The following is a 26,012-nucleotide window of genomic DNA, read 5'->3' as shown; positions in this document are numbered from 1 at the left end:
GATAATATTATAATAATACATACAAAAAAGAAAGAGAGCTAGTTGTAGAAGGAGAGATTGGGTACAGATGGATAACACAGTCTGCAGTATTATGCATAATACATGACAATGACATTTTTTAAAGATCATAATAGATGTGAGAAACAGATCCAGACCTTCATCAAACCATGAAAATGAACATAAATAACATTAGATACATCTTTAACACTTAATTCAATAAATTAGCATAAAGAAATATAAACCATCCTATAATATATTAATATTCCTCTATTTAAATACTCTATTCCTTATAAAACATTCTTCATGTTAGAAGGCTAATATATAAGGTAGAACTGCTTCTATAGACAACTGAAAGATTGTGAGTTCATCTTGGACTTTTTCAATACTAAGATAATAATCTTTAACAGAAAAATGTCCTTCTATAACTAATTCAATTTAAATACAGAAAGAAAAATTTTAAAATTACATCATCTATTCAAATCACATCTTATGCCTAGTAATATTAATGTTAATATATTACAGACTATTAAATAAGAAACATCCATCAGTGTACTGCTGCTTTTATATATCATAGTTAAGAGTCATGGTATTGTTGTCATATCTTTTTATTAATTATTTTTTAATTTTTAAATATTTATTTCATATACATTGATCCTACTCTTTCCCCCCCTTCAACTCCTTCCAGATTCTCTCCATCTCCCTACCCACTAAACTTAATTCTCTTTCTGTCTCTATCTCTCTCTCAAAAACAACCCCACACACACACACTAAAAAAAAAAAAAATAGCCCCTGAGGAATTATTTGTGTTGATCAACTTTAACTGCACATGTGTTTGATATATCCACTGTCACTCCATTGTAGAAACTGGTCTTCCCTTTCCTGGCTAGTACTGAAAAGGCTTCTTGAATAGGCTTAAAACCTGTCCTTCAGTTTCCCTTCTCTGTGCTGGGATTTTTGTGTAGTTTGAACCTGTGCAGGTGTAGTGCTTGCTTTCACAGTCTTTGTGAATTCATATGTATATCAGCTCTATTGTTTCTGGAAAATACTCTTTCTTTGGATTCATACACCTTTGACTCTTGCAATCTTTCTACTACCTATTCCATATAGATCCTTGAGGTTTGAGGGGCGGGGTTTAAAAAAGACATACAATTTGTGGCTGAGTGCTCCAAAATCTCTCATTCTCTGCACATTGTTCAGTGTCTGGTCTTTGCATTAATTTCCATATACTGCAAGAGAAGCTTCTGTGATGAGGGGTGAGCGATTTTCCTGATCTATGAATATATCAGTTCATTGTTATGTTTCTTTAGCCGAATAATAGTTGTAGCATGAATCTTAAAGAGTCTTATTAAGAAAATTAAACCTGAGGCCAGTTGTTGGGGTGAATATTGGAAGGTCAGAGAAGCAGAATAAGCCATAGTCAACCTCACCTTGCTAGTTTCTCAGCTGATCCTGTTTCCTCAGACTGGATACCTCTGAGTCCTCATCCAGAATGAATCTCAGCTGAACTGCTGCTCGAAAGCCTGACAGCTTAATCAGCCAAATGCTTCTAGTTTCTGGTCCTCACGCCTTATATACCTTTCTGCCTTCTACCACCACTCCCTGGGATTAAAAGTTCACTTTCTGGGATTAAAGGCATGAGTCACCATGCTTGGCTGTATCCTTGAACAGATGGATTTCTTCCTCTGGAATGCTAGGATTATAGGTGTGTGCTACCACTGCTTATCCTAAGTATCTAGTGGCTGTTCTGTCTCTGACCTCAGATAAATTTATTAGGGTACACAATATTTTGGGGAACACAATACCACCACAAATAGTAGTAAGTTTTCCTCTAGGCCTTTAATCTATCTAGACTCAGGTTTTATCAACTAAATGTTAAACATAAAACATAAAAGAAATCCAAGGATTAAATCATCTCATGTATGTTTACTGACTGCATAATATGCGTTTGATAAGCTCTGTTTTGAAACAGTATAGTAGTATAGCAAGCAAATAACAGTCACTTGTCATTAAGTTAGATTATGAGTAAAATAGATGGTATGCTGATGTAATAAGCCAAAATTTCAATTATGCAGGCACTTAAATGACAATAAAACTAGGAAAGTATAGTCTCAGCAAACTTAGATAGTTATATTTTGAAAAATGCAAAGAAATATTGCTAATTTTACATGAGGCAGGAAGAAATACTTATTGGCAAGTAGGTTTTTAAAGAAGGAAAAAAATCCTTAAGAAGGTGGCTCATGCATATACATCCCAGACAAAAGAAGAAGTCTTAGCCAGGCGGTAGTAGCGCACGCCTTTAATCCCAGCACTCGGGAGGCAGAGCCAGGTGGATCTCTGTGAGTTCGAGGACAGCCTGGGCTACCAAGTGAGTTCCAGGAAAGGCGCAAAACTACACAGAGAAACCCTGTCTCGAAAAACCAAAAAAAAAAAGAAAAAGAAAGAAAGAAATAAACAAGAAGTGAAGAAGTGTTAAGGCCCAGAGCCAGCATTACAGAGCCTTCCAAACTAAGGAATGTGGGATGAGAGATGGTTCAGCAGTTAAGAGCACTAACTACACTCACATAAGAACGCCATTCCTTCCCCAGGACCCACATGTAACTTGAATTCCAAGAGAATCAACACCCTTGACTGGCTTCAGCAGCCATTTTGCACTTGGGTGTGATCCACATACAAAGATGCACACACATGTACACACAAATAAAAACAAATTAAAAAATAAACTAAAAGTTTTAAAAGAGAAGAAAAGGAAAGTTACTGTACTAGAGAGACATGAGCTACAAGTAAGGTGGTTACTCAAGGACTGGTATGATACTGTATAATTTAGTTCTTTGCTGGCATTTTAAGGTTTCAGGCTCAGAGAGGAAAGTCCCGATGGACAGAGACGATTATTTCTCATTCAATGTCCTTGTCATATAAAGGACTTTCAGAAGAGACCCCATAGACTCCAGCTCTACATTTGAGTCTGTCCTTTGGCAGCAAGATGAGAGGCACCACATGAAGACAATAGCAGATAAAGCCTGTTTGCTCCAAAAGAAATTGAGAATTTGGTAGCAGTCAGTTAAGGGGAAGTTGGTAGGTTAAGAGGGCAGCAACATATAACAGAGGTCAGGTCAGTATCTTGAGAGAGCCATGGCAAACCATAGCAAGGAAAGTATGCCAAGTAAACTCCCAAGACTTAAAAACTACCCCAATGGAGCAGTTTGATGTTATTGGAGAGACCAATTTGTTTCCCAAGATATTCAGAGAAGGCAGAAAGACTGTAAGAGCCAGAGGGAGATAACATTAAGGAACCAATGTTTTTCAGACAGAACAGAGCAATGGCACACATGAATTCACAGAGACTTTAATAGCACACTTTTGCTCTCTTGGGCAGAGGAACTTGTATAGGGTGTCAGGCCTGTTTCCCAAAATACATCTTGATAAAAAGAAGTGAGATGCCCTAGTTTCAGAGTGCATCTAATCTTTCTGTGGGCACATAGTGGAGGTCTCTCAACAAATTCCTCATGTCTGAGGCATGAGACTTCTAAACGAATATACCAACCTAGCCATGGTCTTCATGAACTTGGGTAACTCCCACAAGCATTTCTTCTGTCTGTGCTATCTCAAGAGTTGAGTAGTATCCCCTATTCTCACTGAGTAAACATTAGTTTACTCGTGAACCTGCAAGTCAACCTCTTAGAAAGGTTCTTTATAATTCTGTAGACTCAGTTTCTTTTTGTATTGAGTAGAGAGAATCTTTCTTTGCAATCAAGAAGAGACCTTTCATTCTGCATTCTGAGCAATGTGGGACCTGCTTGGTTTTCTGCAGCTTATTATTTCTATTTCCATAGTAAGCACAGAAGTCAGGATATTCTGCAGGTCTCAGTATGCGTACTCTAAAATGCGATTTGTGCATATTTGTTTAAAAGCATGTGCTTATTTTTCTATGTATGTATAACTTAAATGATTGGAACGTATTAATTCTCAGTGTATTTATATTTATATTTTTGTATTGTTTTTCTGAGCTGAATTTGTATTTGTATTATCAATGTTCTGTTGCCTGGAGCATTCTTTATACTCTCTGCCTCATCATTTCTGTTATTTGTTATCTGCTACGTGTGTTCTCTACGTTATCTGCAGTTTTTCCAATTGTGTCCTTTCCCTCCCTCAGGAAGGGAAATTTGCCTTCATGATATACTGGACTCTCGGAGTCACCTCCTTTGACTCAGAATCCTGCACGCTTCCCCAACACAGGATCTGTGACAGGTTTTTATGTGGGTTCATTTTCTTTTCATTGTTGTTGCTTCCAGGTTGGTCCTATAAATCTTCTATTTGCTGAGCCATTCAAACATTTTTCCACCACAGGAACCACCCATTCCGAGCTTCAGTCTCTCTGATGCATGCTGAAGAAACTTTCCTAGGGTTTTTGAAGAGAACTATTATGGTTCACCTGATGAAGACTCTTTGTAATTTTTATTGATCTGCAATGAGCATCTACAGGTTCCCTAGATCCAGCTATTCCCTATTCAGCTACTGCTCCAGTGGTCTGACTTAAGATATAGGGAACACCCAGTATCACAATCAGTCCCCTTAGGTTGATCAATGGTTAACATTGGTTCAACCCTGCCCCCAACCTAGTTCAGGATTTATTCTCTAAAATATTACCCCACTGTTCTAATTTCCAGATAGCTCCTTGTGTTCTCACTCCCGACTTGGAAGCCAAGGAAGACCCTCTGGTTTCACTCCCCAATCCCTAAAATCCAGGCTCAACTTTCTAGTCTCATCCTCCTTGTCTTCTCCAGACTCACCCCAACCCCTATGTGTTTTTATGGCCTTAGCCACTGGAACCCACACTGGGAGATCTCATAACTTTCAGAAAGCCTTTCTGTTCAAATGCCCTGATGGGGACCCCAGTACTTGGGCCAGTTCTTGTGCCTTGGACAAGTGTCAACGGTGATGTATGACTGGGATTGCTAGTGCAGCTTTAAAGCCCACTAGCTTGTCACAGAGATTTTAAGAAAGAAGCCTCTGCCCCAATGAGCAGATATCTCCTTTGAAAATTAGGTACCCCCCTCAACTTTGCTCCCTGGGGAGACTAAACTTTTCTTTGTAACTGCCCAGAAGCCTAATATAACTGCCTGTCTATCTGAAGGCTATCTTTCCACTTCATTCTTCATTCCCAAACAATTCTTCCTTTTCTGCCCAGTTCTCTATCATTCAGAGTGTCTCAATCCTCCTCTCTACCACTCATCTTCCATTTATACCCTTCTCCAGAGCCCAAACTTCATCAACTCCCATCTGCATTCTCTCAAAGGGCCCTACAGGCCCATGCAGTGGCAGGGGAGATGGCAGTATAAAATCTAGACATATACAACTTGCAAGTAAGGCTCCACAGCTAGGATAGGATGGCCTTTGGCACAGAGCAACTTGTGGTAGAATATTATTTTAGGATATGTTATGTTTGTTTATGCTGTGGAACATTTGTTTAATGATGCAAGGATGTGTTGCATTCCTTTGTGTTGCGTTTGTCTAACTCTATGAACTTTACCTGTCTAAAACAACTGATGGTCTCATAAACAGATGAATAACCAATAGCAAGACAATAGAAAGGATAGGTAGGAATGGCAGGCAAACAGAATAAATGGAATGAGAAATTTGGCAATAAAAGAAGAAAGAGCGAGATCAAGGAGCGAGAAAAGAAAGGGCTAGCCACCCAGCCACACAGCCAGCCACAGAGTAAGAATGAAAGTAAAAAATACAGAAGTAAGAAAAGGAAAGAGCCCAGAGGCAAAAGGTAGATGGGATAATTTAAAGTTATAAAAAGCTGGCAAGAATCAAGCCAAGCTAAGGCTGGGCATTTGTAATTAAGAATAAGCCTCTGTGTGTGATTTATTTGGGAGCTGGGTGGTGGGCTCCCCAAAGAGCAAACACAGCCAACAACAGCAGCAATTGACTGTTGCTGCAGGAGCCACAGAGCAGGAGCTGCTATGTGGATAGGGGTGAAGTAATTTCTCCTAATGCTTTATGCACACCAAGACCCCAGGCCTTTCAGCAGCCTTGCCAGCCCGTGAGTCCAGGACCCCACCTCAGAGTGTCCACAAGTCTAAGGCTAGCTTTTCTGTTTAGGAAAACCCCTTGGTTATTGCCCAATTGATAAAGCCAAGATTGCCTACACAGAAAATGTATTTTCTGGAATACACCTCAAATAAGAATACTAAAACACAGTCCCTCTTCTTAGAGAGGGCTTGAAAGTTTGTGACCTTAAATTTTATCGTTTTTAAACATTCAAAACTCATCCCTAGTTCTAAATAACATTCCCTCATCAAAATTGCCTTACAATTTGACTTACGAAGGAAAACTCTATAAGACAAATAAATAAGTAAACCATCTCATGCACTTTTAACTTCTGATTTTCTTAAATGTCCTGCTCGGCTTGTTCTTGAAGCTGTGTTGCAAATTTCATCCCTCGAGGGAGGTAACCTGGCAAGCACAGCATCATTCACACACCCATGGTAGTTTTGGTTGAGAGCCAAGGCTTTAATGGCTGGTCCACATCTCTACACCATAGGGTCATTGTAAAGACTCTTAAGTGTCATTCTTGAGAGGTCCACACTCATGCCTTAGGGGGTTATACTGCCCTTTGCTTAGTTGAGTCTGTGTAAATAATACCCCCCAACTTTTCTTTATTCAAGATCATCCCATTCTAGTCGAGGATCTGGATTTACTTGGTTGGTGGTGACTAAAGCTGGAAGCTCCGAAGGACCCTGGCAGGCAATGATGTTAGTTAGCTCCCCCGAAGCTTTCTACCTGTGATGCATTATGACAGTTATAGGATTTAGTCCTCCAGGAAGAGGGGGATATTCACCGTGACTTAACAGGAGGATTTCTGTAATATCAGTTTCAGATTATATCTCACCATGAAATTTATCAACAGAGATTATGGTTGGAGGAAGCATTAAATCAGACTTTCGAGAAGTGTGACATCCCTCTTACCCTTCCCACAATTACTAATGAAAAACAAAAATACTGACAGGTGACATTAGCCTTGTGTGAGCTCCTGAAGTTGTGACATTGGGTTTTTTATATTATTCTCTGATAAATTAGTATTTGTGAACAGTAAAATTGTTCTTATTTTTTTTCTGATTTTACAAACTTACGTAATATTATAACCTTTCAGATGCAAGTAAACCCATTGTTTCACCCCGTAAAAACTTAGTGAATATAAAATTCAATTTAATTAATTTATTTCTTAGAAGGAATGTCTGTCTCTAAAGGAGGTCTAAAGGTGCATCTGGCAGGTGATACAATTCTGAACTGAATGTCATGTTTTTATAGTTTGCCAGGCTCACACACACACAGATTTAGTTAAGCAGGCAGGGATGATCTTGGAAATAGCACAGGTTTGCTGTGCAGGCCTTCACTTCTCTTAGTGTACCATTGTTCTCTTTGATTCAGTTTCTCTCTCATCTGACTCCACGTTCTCTCTCCTTAAATCCACTTCTCCCTCACACATTTTGGAGTTCCCTTGATGATATGCCTTGCATGACATATCATATCTGTCCCTTTTTATGTCCCTTTTATGTCCCATGTTAATTAAGCTACCATGTCAGAAATGATTCTTTAATAATGCTTAATTAAGTGTATATTTCAAATGTATCATCATATATTAAAGACCAAAAGCTGGCATTCTTAAAAATATCTACCTAATTGGTATCTTTCTTCTAATTTCTTTTTTTAATTGAATTTTATTCTATTAAAACAAAGTTTTTAAATGTTGCTATCACTAGGATTTCTTTCTGCTTATACTATTGTTATTGTTTGTGTTCATATTTTTATGGATACCAGTACACATAGAGGCCAGAGGTCAGACTAAGCTCTCTTTCCCCTGGCACCATCCAGACATACACATTTGAGAAAGAACTTCTCTGTAGAGCAGTAATTAGAATACCCTGGATGGTCTATTTGGAAAGTTCTTTACAAACTTAGCCATAACCCAGCCCTGAAAATATTGGTGATCCTCTACCATAGTCCAGTCTTTATTTTTCTTTTAAATTTTGTATTCATTTTACATAACAACCACAGATGCCCCTCTTCCCTCCTCCTGCCCCACAGGATCCTCCCCCCAACCCATCCCTCATTCCTTCCTCCTACAAGGTAAGACTTCCCATGGGGAGTCAGCAGAGTCTGGTACATTCATTTGAGGCAGGTCTAAGCCCCTCCCCCTACATCAAGATTGTGCAAGGTGTTCCCCATATGTAGTGGGGTCCAAAAAGCCAGTTAATGCACCAGGGATGCATCCTGCCCCCATCTGCCAGATCTCTGCTTAAGATCTGCCTCTTAAGCGGATCAAGCTACACAACTGTCTTGCTTATCCAGAGGGCCTAGTCCAGTCCCATGTAGGCTCCACAGCTGTCAGTCTAAAGTTCAGGAGTTCCCACTAGCTTGGTTCAGTTGTCTCTGTAGATTTCCCCATCATGATCTTAATGCCCCTTGCTTATAGAATCTCTCTTCTCTGTCTTCCAATGGACTCCTGGAGCTCAGCCTGGTGCTTGGCTGTGGATCTCTGCGTCTGCTTCCATCTGTTACTGGATGAAGACTCTATGATGACAGTTAGGGTCTTCACTGAGCTGATTATTAGGGTAATCCAGTTCAGGAACCCTCTCCACTATTGCCAGTAGTCTCAGCCAGGGTCATTCTTGTGCATTCCTGGGAACTCTCCTAGTGCCTGGTTTCTCCTAATTCCCATGATGTCACATTGCTTTCCCACTCTGTCCTTATTCCAGCTCAATTTTCTCATTCCCTTATGTTCTCATCTCCCAACCCCTACCCTCTTTTCTCCCCCTCACCCCATGTTTACTTATGAAGATCTCATCTATTTCCTCTTTCCAGGGTGATCTATGCATCCTTCTTAGAGTCCTCCTTGTCAGCTAGCTTCTCTGGAGCTGTGGGTTGTAGTCTTTGCTTTACATCTAGTATCCATAGCCCAGTATTTAAAGGGCTTTCAGTCTGTGCTTCTATCTCAGAACCTGAACACAAGACCCCTTTTCCTTAGCTAAGTTTCTTTTCCAATAACTGTCTACTTCCTGTGGCTGGCTTTGCTCAGAGGCTTTTCCACGCCATGCCTCCTTTCCCCTCTGTTGATCATTTTACTCTTTATAGCTCTAACTTCCTTTTTTCTTCTACTGACTTCCACTCACTGAAGTTGCAGCCTTTTTGTAAGTCATGTTTCTCCTGAATATCTTGCTTTTCTTTTACCTTCAGATTCTGCACAGTGCTGTTGAGATGGCTATTTGCAATGCATCTTTAGTCACTAAGTGCGGAGTGATGCTGATGTCTTGTCAGATATCTCTGCTCTGTCTTTGAAGAAGGAAGTATCAACATCCAAATAATTGCAACATAAATATAATGTTAGCTTTTTGCTGGTTTACAAGTCTGTATTTAAAGTGGTCTGCTAAAAATGTGGTGCAGCTAGTGAGCATGGCTCTGTAAGAGAGCATTAGCTTAACAAAGCTAAGGCCCTGGTTTCTTCAACAATGAAGACAAAATAGAGCTTTTTTGTGCATTTAACATACATAGATACAGGCAAAAAAGCATTGATTTTGAGTTTGCTTTTGGGGACTTGTTCTGACATAATTCCTTAATGTATGAGCGATTTTGAAGAAACAAACATCATAGAACAGGTTTTGGAACAATCACTAGATAGTGAAGATGTGACAGAGAAAGACAGTACAAAGTTCCCTCCATCTGCTATTCCTGTTGAGGCCCTTTTAAGTGAACTAGAATTTCACTTCCCCAACTCTATTCCAGGACTTGGGGTCAAGACACCTCAGGTAATTTATTTTGACTTCTGTTAAACTGCCTATGCATTCAAATATCCCCATCCAGGTACCTGCTTATCATATTGTCTGTTAAACTGCTTGTTTGCACAAAACCTCACCCTGAAGCCCTAGAGCAAGATAACAGGATATAGATTTGTGCTTTTAAAATCCCCTTGCTCTGAACACTGCGGCCTATACTTGGGTCCATAATACCTGAGTGTAGTCCCAACCAGCTGGAATAAAGACCTTTGTTTTGGCATAAACTGCGTCTGAGTGGTCTTCTCTGGTGGGCTCCCCATAACAAAGGGATATAGTAAAGGTTGATATATTTTATGAAAAGAAGAACTGAAATTTTCTTTGATAGGCCTCCCTTTATTTTTCTTCCATGTCGTCCTTTACCATCATTTTTATAAAAATATGGGGCACAAACTTATATATGAAGCCTAGGGAAGCATACAATGTCACACACACCAAAGAATTTCTGAGCACACAAGCAATAAAACATAAGAGGTTTATTCTTTTATCAAGCAATGACTACAGACAGCATCCACATGGTATAAGCTTCTAAAGAAGGATGTACATGTACAGGACAGACTTACACAAAATCATTAACACAAAGACATTGCATGATTCATGTTCACAGGGGAGGAAGTTAGAAATAGTAAAACAGACTCAATCAGTAAAAACATAAGCTGACTTTTGTTGTTTATTAAATCTATCTCCCTTAATGTTCACTTAAGCTAAGAAGAAATCTATTATCACACAGCCCAGGGTGCTATATACACACAAGAGAGTGCACACTATAAAATTCCAGGTTTCTATGCAGTTTTACACAATTTAAGCTTGAGTAAAATTTGTATTTAAAAAGAGATTTTATTGGATTACCTTCAGCAAATGGACATTATTTCAATAGCTCATTAGGAGTTTTAGCAACAATAAGAAGAAAAATAAGTAGAAAAGTTTCTCAAACCATTACTATTTCCTTAAACCAGGGTAGTTTTCTCCTATTCCAATAACCCAACTTACTGGTATTAGTCTATTTCTACTGGTCTTCTATTGTCTCCTTTATTAAAGAGGAAAAAGGCAGTCAGTTTTACTTCTCTACAATGTCTCAAGAGACTCAGTTGGGTCACAGCTAGAGCACACATTTAGAGAGAAGGTACTTTAGGTTATGAAGGAGTAGAAGTCATTTTAGGAAAATGATGAAGGATGGGCTTCTTTGCTAGATATATCTGAATAGCAAAAGCAATGGAGGAGTTTAGCTCCACTCTCCACTGTGACCTCATCTTATCCTCTTTCTGTTAAAAAGCATCCATCTTACTTGGACCAACCAAGGGAAGGCTGGAGGCAACCGCACTGCAGAGAGTGGTTTTGGTTCTGTCTCACTGCCTGTCTCTTTATCAGCAGTGGGTTCTGTGCAGATGCAGTAATGCTCCTTTCCTAGAACTGAGGAAGTTCCTGACTTATGCAACACTAGGCTACATAAAAGGGTCAGTCCTGATAATGAAGAATGTAGTCTTCTGTAAGCAGTTGAATTCCCAGATAAACTTGCACTGATAACCTAATGCACTCTAGTGAATGAAAGTAAAATCTATGCACAATACATTGCAAAAGGTTTTGCCATACATATTTTTCTCCCTTCCTGTCCATTTTCTATAGCAAAATGCACATTGTACAGTGAATGCTGGATAGTTTCTCATCTGTATATGGCCTGAGGCCAAATTATGCCTTCACATGACATTTCATTGAAGGTCAAACAAATGCCTGAAGGCAGGATTTGGCGCAAGATATAAACATCTCTTAATAACAGTAGATTCATAGCTATGAGGTTGTCCAATATGCAGAGTTTAGCCTTCCTTTTACTCCTATGACATTTCCTTCAAGGCACAAAAGATTATAAACAGTGGACGGGACAGAGTATTTTGAATTAAGAATTTTAAGGTTTCCACAAGACCTTGTATTTCAGATTTAAGCATAGCAAAAGGACAGAGAAAAAATAAAACGCCTTAAAAAAATGACATGATGCTTAGGTCATCTGAAATTCCCTGCAGTTTACATTTTTAAAAGAATTTTAAAATCTCATTTTATTGGTTCAAAATATAGTTACATGTTTGATTTTTGTGAGTGTTGTAATTGCTAATTAAGTATTGTGTGAAATATTTCTAATCTGCCAATATTGTTGTAAAAAATAATCTAGCTTTTTTTGGACAAACAAAGGGGGTTCTGACTAGGATATAAACATGGAAAAGATAAGCTGTAATTTAAATAAGGACCAAGTGCAATGTACTGTAAAATTATTTCTCCATAATTAGGTAGCAGGGCTCCTTAGGCATCTCCAACCCAAACGACAGTATTTCCTTTCTGAACTTCGGTGATCTCACAGTTTAACTTATTAAGGCGACCATCCAGAATGAAGAGAGAATCCTTGGAGGGTGTCATCAGGTACTGTCCAAACAGGCCACTGCCTTGGATGTGCCTGTTCTTCTGACTCCAGGGCCAGTCTTCTGTCTTGAGAGGGTCTTTGAGGCTTTTGATCATCTTGACCTTCCCAGAGGAGAGCTCCACAAAGAGCACATCCGTTTGTTGGCTTGAGCTGCCGTAGATGTTGTACTGGTGAGCTTCTGTGAAGGATGGCTGGAAGGCCAGGTCAGATATGTGCAGGTTGGTATGGATGTCAAATGCATCCAGGATTTCTCCTCTGATGGTGATATACTGGACTCTCACAAGGCCTTTCACATCGTTAACGCTGACAAGATAGTGTCCATCTGGAGAGGTGTAAGGGGTGCCAGTCACATCACTATTGAAGCCAATGACTGAGTCAGTCACACTGTCCACCACAAGCTGTGGTGGAAGGGCTCCAGTGATGTCAGGCTTGCAGCTAACAAAGTAGTATCCTCCCAGATGAGTGTATGCCAAGGATAGAGGAATGCATTTTGAGTCTTTCAGGTTAATTGTTTTGATGTAGGACATGGTTTCAAGATCAATCTTATGTAGTGCTGCTTCATCTTTATGAAGAATAAATCCAAACCTGAAGAGATAAAACCAAAGTTAAAAAGGAAACTACAGAGTTGTTACCCAATGACAAACATCATAGACAGAAACAAGATCTATCCCAAGGTAGGTCCCAGATTATTGTGGGGAAAATCCACTGTGTACCAGTAATTTTAGAATTAGTATTGGTGTGTCCTGTTCCAATGCTTTCTTAAAGTTATTTAATAGCTCCTTACATCCAAATAATTACAAATCCTGCTGAAAAAAGGAATATAATTTAAAGTAATGGGTCTAGTTAATGTAAACAACCAAGTTTACTTTTAACATGGAGAGACAATGAAATGTTGCCTTTATGTTTCTAAAGATGATACTATATGAAACTGGTTGACTAATACTAAGGCTAGCAAGGATAACAAGTTTGAAAAGGGAAGGAGGTCAGAGAGACAGAGAGAGAGAGAGAGAGAGAGAGAGAGAGAGAGAGAGAGAGAGAGAGAGAGAGAGAAATGTGGGAGTCCCGCTCCCATCTTTTGAAGGGTTCTTAGGTGGAGGAGAGAAGAATGAAGAAATGATAGCTAGAAAGAGAGACCTAGCCAATGAGAAGAAAGACAGAAACACAGGATAGCTTTGGGAGGGCTGGGTCAATACCAAACCCCCTTGTTCCGTATTGATAAGGGCTTTTCAGAATACTCCAAGGGAAGAGGCAAAAGACCTCCCCCTTGCAAGATCAAAGTACACCATATAGCCAAGTGTAGACCCTTTCAAACAACTGGTAAACATGTCCATGACCAAATCACCCATTTTGTAGCCCTGGTGGGTAAAGCAAGATCAGATTCTCTGACCCTAAGTATTTTGGGCCTCCACAGAGAGAGCACCTATTAAACAAAATTATAGCCAAAGAGTTAGCATTCAGTTTTTGCTATGAGTAATATTGATGGTATAACTTTCTGATAGTTCTAAATCCTCATGAATTAAAGGCCAGAGAAATATTGTTTTCTGTTCACATAAGAGGAAAATAGAAACTTGTATTGCATGAAGATGAAATAAAACAATATAGGACAGACAAAGAGGACAATGAGAAAAATGAGAAGACAGGACAATACAGAAGAAGAGAGGATGGGAAAAACACAATTAGAATTTTTTTAAAAGACACAGGGAATAATTATTTCATATTGACCTAAAAATTCATAAAATATACATTTATATGGTTATATGCATACATAGTTTTAAAATGAAGTTATGTCACTTGGAATGATAATTTTTTTCACAGGAATCATAGACTGTTTAACAAAACCTTGGTACAAGGTATCAAGTCTTTGGTCAGGAGAGTCCAAAAGGACACGAAAACAATATAGCTTATTGCTATAGCACTTGGTTGCTTTCAGACATTGAAAGAAATGTGTCACTAATGTCTAGCTTTCATAGAAATGGAAATTGATGAGCAGGCTACCAAGAAAGGAAAGCAATGAATAGTCCTATTCAGCTATGGTGTCTATGACACACAGCAATGACCAACATAGCAATATATCCTTAAAAGTTCAATAGTGGCAAGTCTAGCCAATGGTAGCCAGAAGAGGTCTAAGTGGGCTTAAGGGCCACTTCACAGGAGGAAAAACATCACACATTTACTTTATACCTAGCAAAAGACCTGTAGCTAGTGAGATCATAGATATTAGAGCATAACCGCTTTCCTAAACCCATGTAATTCCTAACTGCATTATAAAGATTTATACCCACAGATAAGTAGAGATCTCACTTCTCACCAAATAACCTTCTTTTTGAAGCAGAAGGATATCATTACAGAAAGGCAGGTCTAGCAAAATTGCAGAGAACAATTGACTTTAGGGTGTCCTCTCCCTACAACACAACTTTCACATCTAAGACTCAAAGAGCATCCCAGAGGAGGGGGAGCAGGAATTTTGTTAGAGCCATAGGACCAGGAAGTCTGCTGTGAGTTTCTGGACTCTAGTTATGATAGGACAGCTACACCCATAAAATCTTAACAGCATGACTGCAAACAAACAAACAAACAACAACCTGAAGACCACTCCATCACTAAATCACAACCCAGCACACAAGGAAAAATCTCACTGGGCCCTGCCACTAGAAAAAGATCTACAAGCAATTAACAAGTGTTGAGAAAGAAAGAGTGAGTCTTCCCCAAGGATGAGCACACTGACTGATTATGCAATACCAAGTGAAGTGATCAGCCCTGAATATATATATATATATATATATATATATATATATATATATATATATAGAGAGAGAGAGAGAGAGAGAGAGAGACTTATTGAACTCAGCAGGTTGTATTTGTGTTTATTTGTTATGTTTGTTTTTTATAGACACACACACATATGTAGCAACAATGATTAATGAAGAGGCTATGAATTTGGGAAGAGTTATTGGGGTAGGAAACAAATGTGGGAGACGTAGGAAAAATGAGAGAGGGGGAAATTAAGTAGTTATATAAATTAAAAATAATTGTAAAGATAATCAGCTATGCCACATGAAGTTTATTTTGTATATAGTAATAATCATGGGGATTTTATCTACATAAATAAAATTATTTCCACATACAAGACAAAAATAATTCCAGCTGTATTTTCTTATCAGGGCATTAATTTTAATAAGAATATAGGTTTACTATAATAAAAATTTCAGAAATCAGCAGTTTGTATGATTATGAAAGAGAAGTAATGGTTTAGTATGGAAGTTTACTAAGATTTCATAAAATTGTGACTGTTTCTACATTTCTTATATTTCATATAGTTTTAAGTTTCATATTAAAGACTTAAATGTACAGAAAATCCTTTCAAGAGCTTTCTAAATATTTATTGGAGAAGGTATTGAAAACATATTGAAGATCAAGACTTCCTGATTAATAAGGCTAGAAATTTTAAGATAATAAAAATTTGAAGCATTATTAGTGATTAATGCTTAGTATTCTTACCGATTCTAACTTAGTAACTATTATCATCTCTGTGTACTTGAGGTAATATAATTGAAAACAGTATTTCTATTGTATTTCTCAATGATAGCCACCATTTCTGATTTGTTTCTGGATTCATTATTCCCCTGTACCTTAAAACCATATCTTTGGTCTTTGAATAAACAACTCATGTCAGATCCATAACAGATAAAATGTTAGTCCAGGACATTCACATTAACAGACTTCTCAGTATTGTTAATAATGTCTAATGTAGACGTATATTGCACCAATCCTTTTCTAAATAATATAAAACAAAAAATCCTTTAAAAGCTCGATGATTTACATATTTTTATAACTCAGAATCAAAAAATATAAAATCTTAGGATTTGCTATCCATGTTAAAATTTGTCTTAATAAACCTTTCCAAGCCACTGTCAAATAAAACACGTTGTCTTTCCATTAATGAATAATTATTATGAATACATTGGTACAGAAGTATATACCATTACTGAGATTATGAGTTCTAATGGCAGATATTCTTTTCAGATATAAATTGTACATAAGCTCAGAGGAAAAGCAATATTGGACTCATTTAATGAAAGCAATAATCCAACCAAGTCTTTGGCATTTAAGCTTTTCTAGTAATGTTTAGTACTCTAGCCCCTTTGGGAAATGGGTTGTACTTGCTAATGAGAAGCAATGAGCCAAGCTCTCTGTTCACCTGAACTCCTTCAACTGTGTTTGTGATGGATGCACCCACATTTTCTGAGATAAGTCTTGGCTTCTTTTCCATAACTTAAACTGTTTCATTTGAAAATGCAGGAGCCCCCAAAATGATGATAAAATGGTACTTATTTTAGCCTCATACTGTGCTTCAGGATTGAGTACTGAGCCCATAAGCAGATGCAGGAGAATGCCTTCAGTTCCCATTATTGCTTTATTGGCTAGAAGTGATGTTTCAAAATAAAAGTATTCTCTCAAAGCAGCGTGGTATTCAGAAGGCTCCACTGTTCATTAGGCTGTGATTAATACTTATGAGACTCAACTTTCATGCATGCTTATTATCTTCATAAAATCCTGCATGGTGCTGGTTTGTCTAGCATTTGTAAAAATATTAGCATAGAAGTTTGGAGCAAACAGCATTAGAATTGCTCTCAAACTCATATTTTGACTGGAAATTATTGTTATTTAACCTGTATTGCCCTATGTGGGGTGGTTACATTTGGTGTGGTGAGTTCTGTTTCTTCTTTATTTGTTTGCTTGGTTGCTTTCCAGAGCGTCTAGTCAATGGAGTTTATTTGGAAGTTGTAAAAAAAGTCCTCACTTTAGTGACTTTCTTTATGTTCTGCTGTGTCCTGGAGTCCTGCTGGCTGCAGTGAAGTAGTGTCTTCTTTCTAGCCTGACTTAGTTTCCTGACACAGTTTTCACTGTAATAGACCTTGTGGAAAGATGATCTTCTGTAGAGTCCTTACTTCCATAAGTTTCGATTTCTGCCTCAGCAGGAAGAGGACACAGCATCAGCATACTTTGAGGAAGGGAGAAGTGTGTATATTGTCAAGCACAAAACCAACAACCTTGCAAGCTTAAGGAGAGTGTTTTCCTGCATACACTACATTTGCTCTGTAACTTTATGCTTTGTGTATCTATTTCCTACTTACCAAGTAAATAAAGGTTTGTTTTTATTTATTGTAATGGTTTTTGTCTTTTTCATTTGCTCAATTTTAATTTTCATCATATATGCATATTGTATGTTGCAATGTGCTATACAAGAACCCTTAGATGCAACTACACAACTATGTGAAGCACATTTCCCCACACTCACACCTCCAACCTTTCACTTTTTACCCTCTCACCCATTAGTCCTATTCCTTTTGACAATTTCCCTTCAATCCTAATGTTGCATATACATGCATGATTTATTTGTAACAAAATACCCCAATCCATGACATGCAGAGCAAAAACACACTTGGAATCCACTTTCTGTTACAGCTACCATCTCCACGGTACCACCCAATCTTCTGGTTCAGACGCCATTGTTCCCCAAGAGTGCATGATGGGAAGCTTGGTTCTCAGTGTGAAGTATACACCGGGTGGAAGACTTAAGGAGCAGAGACTGTGTCCTCAGAAGGAATTGTGGAATTCTCAGCCTCTTGGCTTCCTGTTCTGATATTCAGTCTTAAAACCTTCCTCCTACCTTGATTGCATTGAAATGTTTGGTCCCCCAAAGACAAACTGTTAGGACTGCTCCATGCTGAGCTTTCAGCTTCCAAAACTGTGAGTTAAATAAACTTACTTCATTTATAAAATGGGCTGCTTTAGGTATTTTGTTATACAAATAAATAATGGACTAATACATACAGATATATTGTTCCATACATGAGAGATCAGGGTGACAATGGGAACCTTGTGTGCCTTTTGATTTTACTCTCATTTATATCCATAGGATGAATACTCAGTTTATACCTTACCTGGCCTCTAAATTTATCACACTGTGAAGGAGTAAATCATTCATTCCACTTTTTCTTTATATTCAATACAGTGTCTCATTAAGTTGTTCAGTGGAGTCTCTGACTTCTTCACACAAATAATCATTCTGACAGCCTCTGAACTAGCTAGGATGATGATACACGCCTCTACCTGGCCAGATTGTCACTGAACCTTCTTCAGAGGTTCTGCCTCAGCACTTACTGAAGAGATGGCCTACTGGACATGGTGAACTAGGTGATGCACAAATATTGGCATCAGAAGTAGATACTTGTGTTACTTATGAGGGTTTTTTTGTTCTGTTATTGCTAATAACAGAGAATGTTCTAATTGGTGTTAGAATCAAGGTATCTAAGGAAAGAGAGGAGCAGTCAGTGTCATCTCATGGTAATCTACAATCATTGCACGGAAACTACAGTGTGCTGGCTACAGTGGGAACAGCAGTTGTGCAGAGAGAATTGCTGAATCCTTGTGAAGCCTGCTAGTGTAAAACCTGAAGATTCCACAGGGCTGGGCGTACACACTGAAGTGCCACACCAATGTTTCCCTCCTTGTCCTTTTCTCATACCGCTCCCAAATATGTCAGTTCACTGAAAGTGTCTCAAAACTGTCTCCAGTCACTACCATCCCATAGCAGCTTCCAAGTAGTCCAGATTTGTTTAAGCCTGGAGATACATCCCCTGATATACTGAGATAGAAGTTATGTGATATCTATTAGTATTCATTAAGAGTTGCCATCGTGGGTGCTAAGAGCATTGTTCTCCCATGGTGGCAGAGGCACCCAATGTGGGAATGAAATAAACACGTGTAAGATCTGAAGATTAACAATGATTTCCTTGATCTTCATGAAGAACTTCTATTCACAGAGTTCTTACAACTTCCCAACAAAACTGTTGTCCATATTGCTTATTTTTAATATTTAACCATATAGGTTTAAAATCGTTATCAGAAGCTAAGGGTTCACAAAAAGCCACTCCTTCCCTCTGACTTGAGCTTCCCTGAACTTCTACAGACCTTAGCACCAATATGTCAACACAAACTGATGGGCAGAAATATAAATCAGCAAGTGGAGCCTGAGTGTATTTAAGCAATGACAGGTACCTTGTCCTCTCCTGAAAATCATGTGCCTTTAATTAACACCCCCAGAAAGAGAATTGCCTAAAGCTTGTCAAAGATTTCAATTATTGAATACATAGTCCTTTAAATAAAATTCCATAGCAAAAGAATTTCAACAGGAAATATTTTTATGGACATGTCTGTGGTTAACCCTTTATCCAAAATGTATGATTATGTGGTACACATCTCCTAAATAAGGATATATATATATATATATATATATATATATATATATATATTTACATCAAGCTTTCTTAATCAGACTATGAATATTTTTTAGACTGGAAGGGAAGAAACACTAAATACATAAAGGAGAGAGATGGCCAAGTCTTATTCTAAATAGTAAGCAGACAAAAGTAAACCACATTTCACCCTATGGGGCACCACACTTTGCCACTGCAAAGATGTCTTCTCGTCTTCACCACTGACAGTCTCTGTGGACAAAAGCCATGTGTGTGACATGAGCCACCATTCACTACTTAGGAACTACTTGCTCTTAGTGCTTTCTACTATCTTAGACTGGCCCATGTAAGAAAAACATAAAATCAGTTCCTGTCTAAACACTAGATTTAGACTGTATCTGAATTTCACAGAAATGAGTAAAAGCCATATTAGATATGACCATTTTCACATTTTGGGGAGTGATAACAAGAACGGGAATTGCCACATTTACTAATGTTTTAAACTAAAACAAGAACAGATTCAAAGCAATATGATACTTTAGTGAAATTATGACACCCAGAAGGTTTCTGGTTTTGAAACATAGCCTAAAAAGCCAAAAAAAACCCCACTAAACTGAACAATGCCCTCCCACCCATCATATATTAGTGTGTATATTACTGAAATTTCATAGGATAGACTGCACTTTTCCTCTTTAATTTTGATTTTGATATTATTTTCTTTAAAAAGAAGTAGAACATCTTTCTAAACACTAAATCTCCTATTATTTGTTCTCTGGTGCCGTTATACTGATATGCTGGCAATTTGGTTCATCCAAGGTACATTAAAAAATAAATGTGTAATTTAATTATATTACATTTAGAGTGTACGTTTCTTGAATTTTAGTACGTAACTTGAACCTATGTGAAAATCAGCATTAAGAATTCTATGCACATCATGTATACTATAGACTGTTTTTCAAGGATTAAAAACCTTTACCTTTTTCCAATTTGTTAACAGCTTGGAACATAAAACTGACAAACCTTCAGATGATGTTTCAGAAGACTGGGTGAGATTGTGATTGTAAATCACATTAGCAGTCTTAGTACAGTGTCTTCAATGGGACATGTTTTGTGTACAAGTTGATGAATGGACAAAAGATGACATGCAGACATGTACTAAGAGAACAGAAAGAGATCACTCATGGATACATGAATAATAACAGAAAACAAGAAGGCAAAAGCAAATTGAAGTCTATTCCTCATACCAGAAATTTTATCACAGAAAAAAAAAAACCCACAAGGAATCACATCATTAACTACTCACCTAAAAAAATGTATGGAGCATGCAATTTTTCATACAAATATACAATGTAGTCTCAATGGACTTTTCTTATCTGAGCTGACAACCCTTCCTTCAAGATCCAAAGACCAACTAACAAAAATTCCAATACAGGACATGAGAAGCCTTCTTTAGGGTTTTTGGTCAAAGATGTCTAAGGGACTCCCAAAACATACATCTTATTGTTGTTCACCTTGGTTCCTCTCCAGAGGTAAATGTAAGCTCTTATTGTACTTCAGAAACAGGACCCAGTGGCCCCTGAACTGGAACTGATCTGCATTTCTGCTTTCTGAGGACTTGCTTCATGGTACCAGAAGACACCATGCAAGCTTCCAAAAGAGGGGGGCAAACTACTGTCCTACCTAGCTGTGGCACTTATAACCAGCTTCAATAGATAATCTTACAGGTATAGTAGTTGCACACATACCTTGATAGTAACCAACTGCTCTTTGTTTGGATTTAAGACACCCTCAACAAGGGTGATACTGTATCTGGTATAAGAAAGGTAGCTAAATACTCCGTGTTAGTGAAATCATGGTTATTGGAGGAGAATCTATACTCACTAATTTACTAATCCAGAATAATCCCTAATAATTTATAACCATCTGTCTTTATATCTACAGATAGATATACTCTTTACCCCTCATTTTCAATATGAAAAGAACATGGTAAAAAACCACAACCAATTAAAATGTGGAGTCATGTTTCCCTAATCCCTATGACCACATCTATAAAACATTCATCACACCTAAGGCTCAGCAAACCTTGTGGAAGAAAAGACAGAAATTAAAAAAACCTAAGAGCCAGATGATGATCAGGGACTTTGTTTTTATGTTTATGTTAAGATTATGTTTCTTTGTAACATCAGAAACTATACCCATAAATACGTCTCACCAATATGACCACTAAAAGATGAGCTGAACAAGGAGAACACAAACAAACATGCCAAATTGCATGAGGAAAAGTTCATGAGACCTCACCCATACACAAAGTATTACAGACAACTGAATAAAGCTGGGAGTAGAAGAGGAGGTCCTCCTCACCTAAGAGAAAAATGGCTGTCTGTCTAATGACAAATGATCAACCTTGAAAATATACATGCAAGTAACATTGTATGGAAATAACAGGCCAGTTTTGGGAATATATATACTACAATGTCTTCAATGGGACATGTTTTGTGTATGAGTTGATGAATGAACACATATATTTTCAATAACAATGATGGAAAAGGAAGTCATAAATTTGAATAAGAGTAAAAAGGTGTATATGTAAGCCTTTGGAGGAAAGAAATGGAAAAAGAAAATGTAATTAAAATATAGGATCAACATTTTAAAAAAGTAAAGCATTTTAAAAAGTAAAGGATTTTAAATGCTTGCACTATAAAGAAATTTGAATGTATGTGACTAAAAGTTTACCTATGCAGTTCCATTGATTTATTCTGTAGGTAAGATTTATAAACGGTATTAACTAAGATTAGTGTTACATATCAATTAAAGCAGAAAGGTAAAAATTGAAATCCAAATATCAATGACAGAATAAGAAAGAATTGAGAAAATCCTATATATGTAGTCCAACCCTCCAAAAGAAGTCATCTCTATGAGATTCAGAGATACAAAGTACCTCTTTGTACTTTGGATTACCACAGAAATGAGAGATGGAGGGACTGAGAGGGCACGACCACATTTGTAAATGTATCAGCTTGTCAGTTGCAAATTTGCTGGTATTTAATAGCCTACATCTATTTATACGTCTTTGTTTACTTGCAAAGAAACTCAGAAGGTTTAGTCATCTTGAATGAATAAAAGTAAAATCACAAGAATGATAAACACTAGACACTTGTACAGTAATCCAGAAAGGTTTTATGTGTTTATTCAATGAAACACATTGAATTCCTGTAAAAAATAATCTTATCATATCATCTATTTCATATCTGCATGTAGAAATGGGCAATATTTGGAGGCACTCTACACTTGGAAACTCTCTGACTATCCTGGCCTATGAATCCTAGAGGGGTTCTTCAAACTAATTTCTACACTCTATTTTTAGCCCCCAACTCACATTTCTAGTCCTGTAGCAGACCACTTGTAAGGACTGTCTTTCTTCTCCGACTCCACTGTCTAGGAACTCCACCAAACCTCATAACAAGCCCAGTTCTTCCTTTTCCTGTGGACCCTTTCAGAAACTGCCCCCTTGTATCCCATATCCATACCTTTGTGGCAGTCCCCTCTGAGGATACTGGGAAGGAATTCAGAAGCAATCCCTACCAAGCAAACCAGAGCCACCACACATTCTTAAGATGCAGAGAGAGAAACAAACCAAGGAAAAGAACACATGCCCAACAAAGACAAGAACAGATATCTATAAATATCAAGTCAAACAAAAGTAGGTGTCATGAGCAATTAGAGTAAGAGGGAAATAAGACAGGTTTAAAAGACACATGTTTTCATGACATATATTCGTGTTCAGGTTTTTAACCATGTGAACTTTCTAACCATTTGGCAGATTTTATTTTTTAGGAAAAAATATTGAAGAAATTTGTTTACTATCACAATCATTCCAAACCTAGATACATAGAGGACAGTATAAAAATGTTGTCATTAATATCCAAGACAGCATACCTCAATGAAAACCCAGCTACATTAGGCCTTAGAAATGCAGTATTGCTGAAGTCCAAGACAATGACTTTAAATTAGAAATAGTGATAAAAAAAATACAGAACATGGTTTGATTGGAATTGGCATTTAGGTACACTGTGAACTAGTCCAGTGCTTTCTATACACCATGGCTAGTACCTATGTCAGCCTGATGAAGGAAATGGAAAAGAAGTAATGGCCTGAATCCTCAAGGAAAACTTCAGTCATCCAGCAGTAGATGCTTAATAATTATAATCTCAAATTTCTAAGAGGATATTGGGAGCTTCTGTAAAGACAAGCAAAGTGGCAGATGAAACTACATTCCTGTTTTGACTACTAAATCACATTTCTATTATTCCAGTACTCTTCCAGAGATTCTGTATTAGTCTGCATCCCAGAAGGAAAGTGAAATTTACAATTAGAATAAAAAAGAGCAAAATAAAACAATTGCTTGTAGGGAATGGAAATCTGGCCACAAGGATGGGATAGTGGTGTAACATGGGACTATATTAATAAAGCTGTTATATGCCAGAGCCTGAGAAAATAGAGTTACATGCAGATTTGTGTTTTGTGCAGAGCTGTGAATTTGAGCTGAAGAAACAGTTGCTTATACACAAATCCACAGATAATATACAGATGTTAGAAGCAATATAGTGGGGTCTCATTATTTAGTATACATTTCTGTCAGGCTTTTCATTGGTCACAGCAACAGGAACTCATCTTTTGGGGACATCGGAACAAAGTCACATAAAGAAATGAAAATAAAAAAATATATAAAATAATGAAAGGAAAATTGTAAAAATGAAGAATCATTCTATGCTATAAAATATGTATAATTACATATAAAGGCAAAAGAATATACATGTTTTTCAAGAAATATATATTTATGCACAATGTTGAACCATGTGAATTTATTAACCAATTGGTATTTTTTTTTAGGAAAAAAATAGAATAAATCTGTTTAATGACATCTTACCTTATAAAATATTAATTTACTAATTTTATATAATAAGTACATAAATATATACATACAAAAGTACATCCACTACATATCTGGGTATACACATACATTATACACATACATTATACTCCACTGATAAAATCTGAATTATACACATATGTAATACTCCACTGACAAAATCTGAAGTACATAAAGGTATTTAATCTAAATGAAAAATATTGCTGGAATAAATTGTTCATAAGTACCTTTATGACATATGTATCAAATTAAAAACATATTGTGTTATTTAACATTAAAGACAAGATATAGGCTACATGTATACTATCTTAAACAATCAGCCTAACATGATGTAAAAATGTGTGTATACCTCACTTTTACACAAAATGAAATCTATAGGAGTGAAATAATAATAATAATGATAACAATAAAAGAAACAAACAAATAATGGGAATGATGATATGTCCTTAGTTCAAACACAAAATTGCATAAATGCAATTGATAAGGTTTAATGAATTCAGCCATATTATTAAATCATATTCAGAGAACCCTGAAAGAATGAAAGAAATTTTGACAGGAACAGATCAATATTCATCTATATCATTAATTAGTAAGAATTGAAAGGTATGTGCCAGGCGGTGGTGGTGTACACCTTTAATCCCAGCACTCGGGAGGCAGAACCAGGCGGATTGCTGTGAGTTTGGAGCCAGCCTGGGCTACCAAGTGAGCTCCAGGAAAGGCGCAAAACTACACAGAGAAACCCTGTTTCGAAAAACCAAAAAAAAAAAAAAATAAAATAAAAGAATTGAAAGGTACAGTGATTAAGTAAACAAGTGGGTATTCCCTTCCACTGAAAGACACTAATGGCCTCTAACATAAACATTCAAATTCTGTAAAGAACTAGGTGAACTTAAATCAATGGCAAAGAATCTCATGAATTTGTTGGCAATAGCAGTAGAAGATGCTAAGATTGAGAGCCAATGTTGATTTGGAGGAACCGATGCTCTCAGAAACACTTTTAGAAATGGAATCATTATAGAGTTTCATATTATTCTGAATAATAAGTTAGCATATTCTTCTAAAAATGAAATGGGTATCTGCTTAAGAAGGCAATAATTATTCTCACTTCATTTCCTTAATAAATGCTCACATGCACGAATAATCACTACACCAATGGCTTCAGTAAGGATTTTTTTTTAATCTAAATATCAAACAACAGAGGAAGGAAAGAACTATATACCAATGAAACTCCATATTGAAGTTATAAAAATAATAATGTGTAGAACTGACAGAGGTTTTTACATTTTATTTTAATACTTCTTAATTTTTCTTTGTATGTATGTGTGCCTCAGTATATGTATGTATACTACGTGTGTGCAGAGGCCTGCAGAGATCAGAAGGCATCGGATTCCCTTGATTTGGAGTTAAAGGTAACTGTGTGGTGCCATCAACTGAACCTGGCTCCTCTTCTAGAGCAGTAAGTGCCCTTAAATACAGAGCCATCTCTCTAGACCCAGGTGTTGATTTTAAAATAAATACATCCTACATTGAAAGGATGTATTTTAATTTAAATTTTGTAATTTATAATACTTAGGCAAATTTTC

General features: G+C 37.1%; 1 protein-coding gene across 4 annotated transcripts in view; it reads right to left on the bottom strand.

Annotated features, from left to right (window-relative positions):
* Positions 1 to 10,156: 10,156 nt before the first annotated feature.
* Positions 10,157 to 26,012, bottom strand: part of Fstl5 (follistatin like 5) — a 596,430-nt gene continuing 580,574 nt past the window's right edge. For 3 of the 4 annotated variants that reach the window (XM_015990071.3, XM_006972669.4, XM_006972668.4), the window contains one exon: positions 10,285 to 12,825. In XM_015990071.3, the coding sequence (XP_015845557.1) occupies positions 12,123 to 12,825 (703 nt within the window). In that variant the 3' untranslated portion in view covers positions 10,285 to 12,122. Of the gene's footprint in view, positions 12,826 to 26,012 lie in introns of all 4 variants that reach the window. The other variant, XM_006972666.3, reaches the window with a different exon arrangement.

This window comes from Peromyscus maniculatus, chromosome 6 (assembly GCF_049852395.1).
Source record: "Peromyscus maniculatus bairdii isolate BWxNUB_F1_BW_parent chromosome 6, HU_Pman_BW_mat_3.1, whole genome shotgun sequence".
Lineage (NCBI taxonomy): Eukaryota > Metazoa > Chordata > Mammalia > Rodentia > Cricetidae > Peromyscus > Peromyscus maniculatus.
Note: the sequence above shows the minus strand (reverse complement) of the source record. Positions and strands in the feature narration are given on the sequence as shown.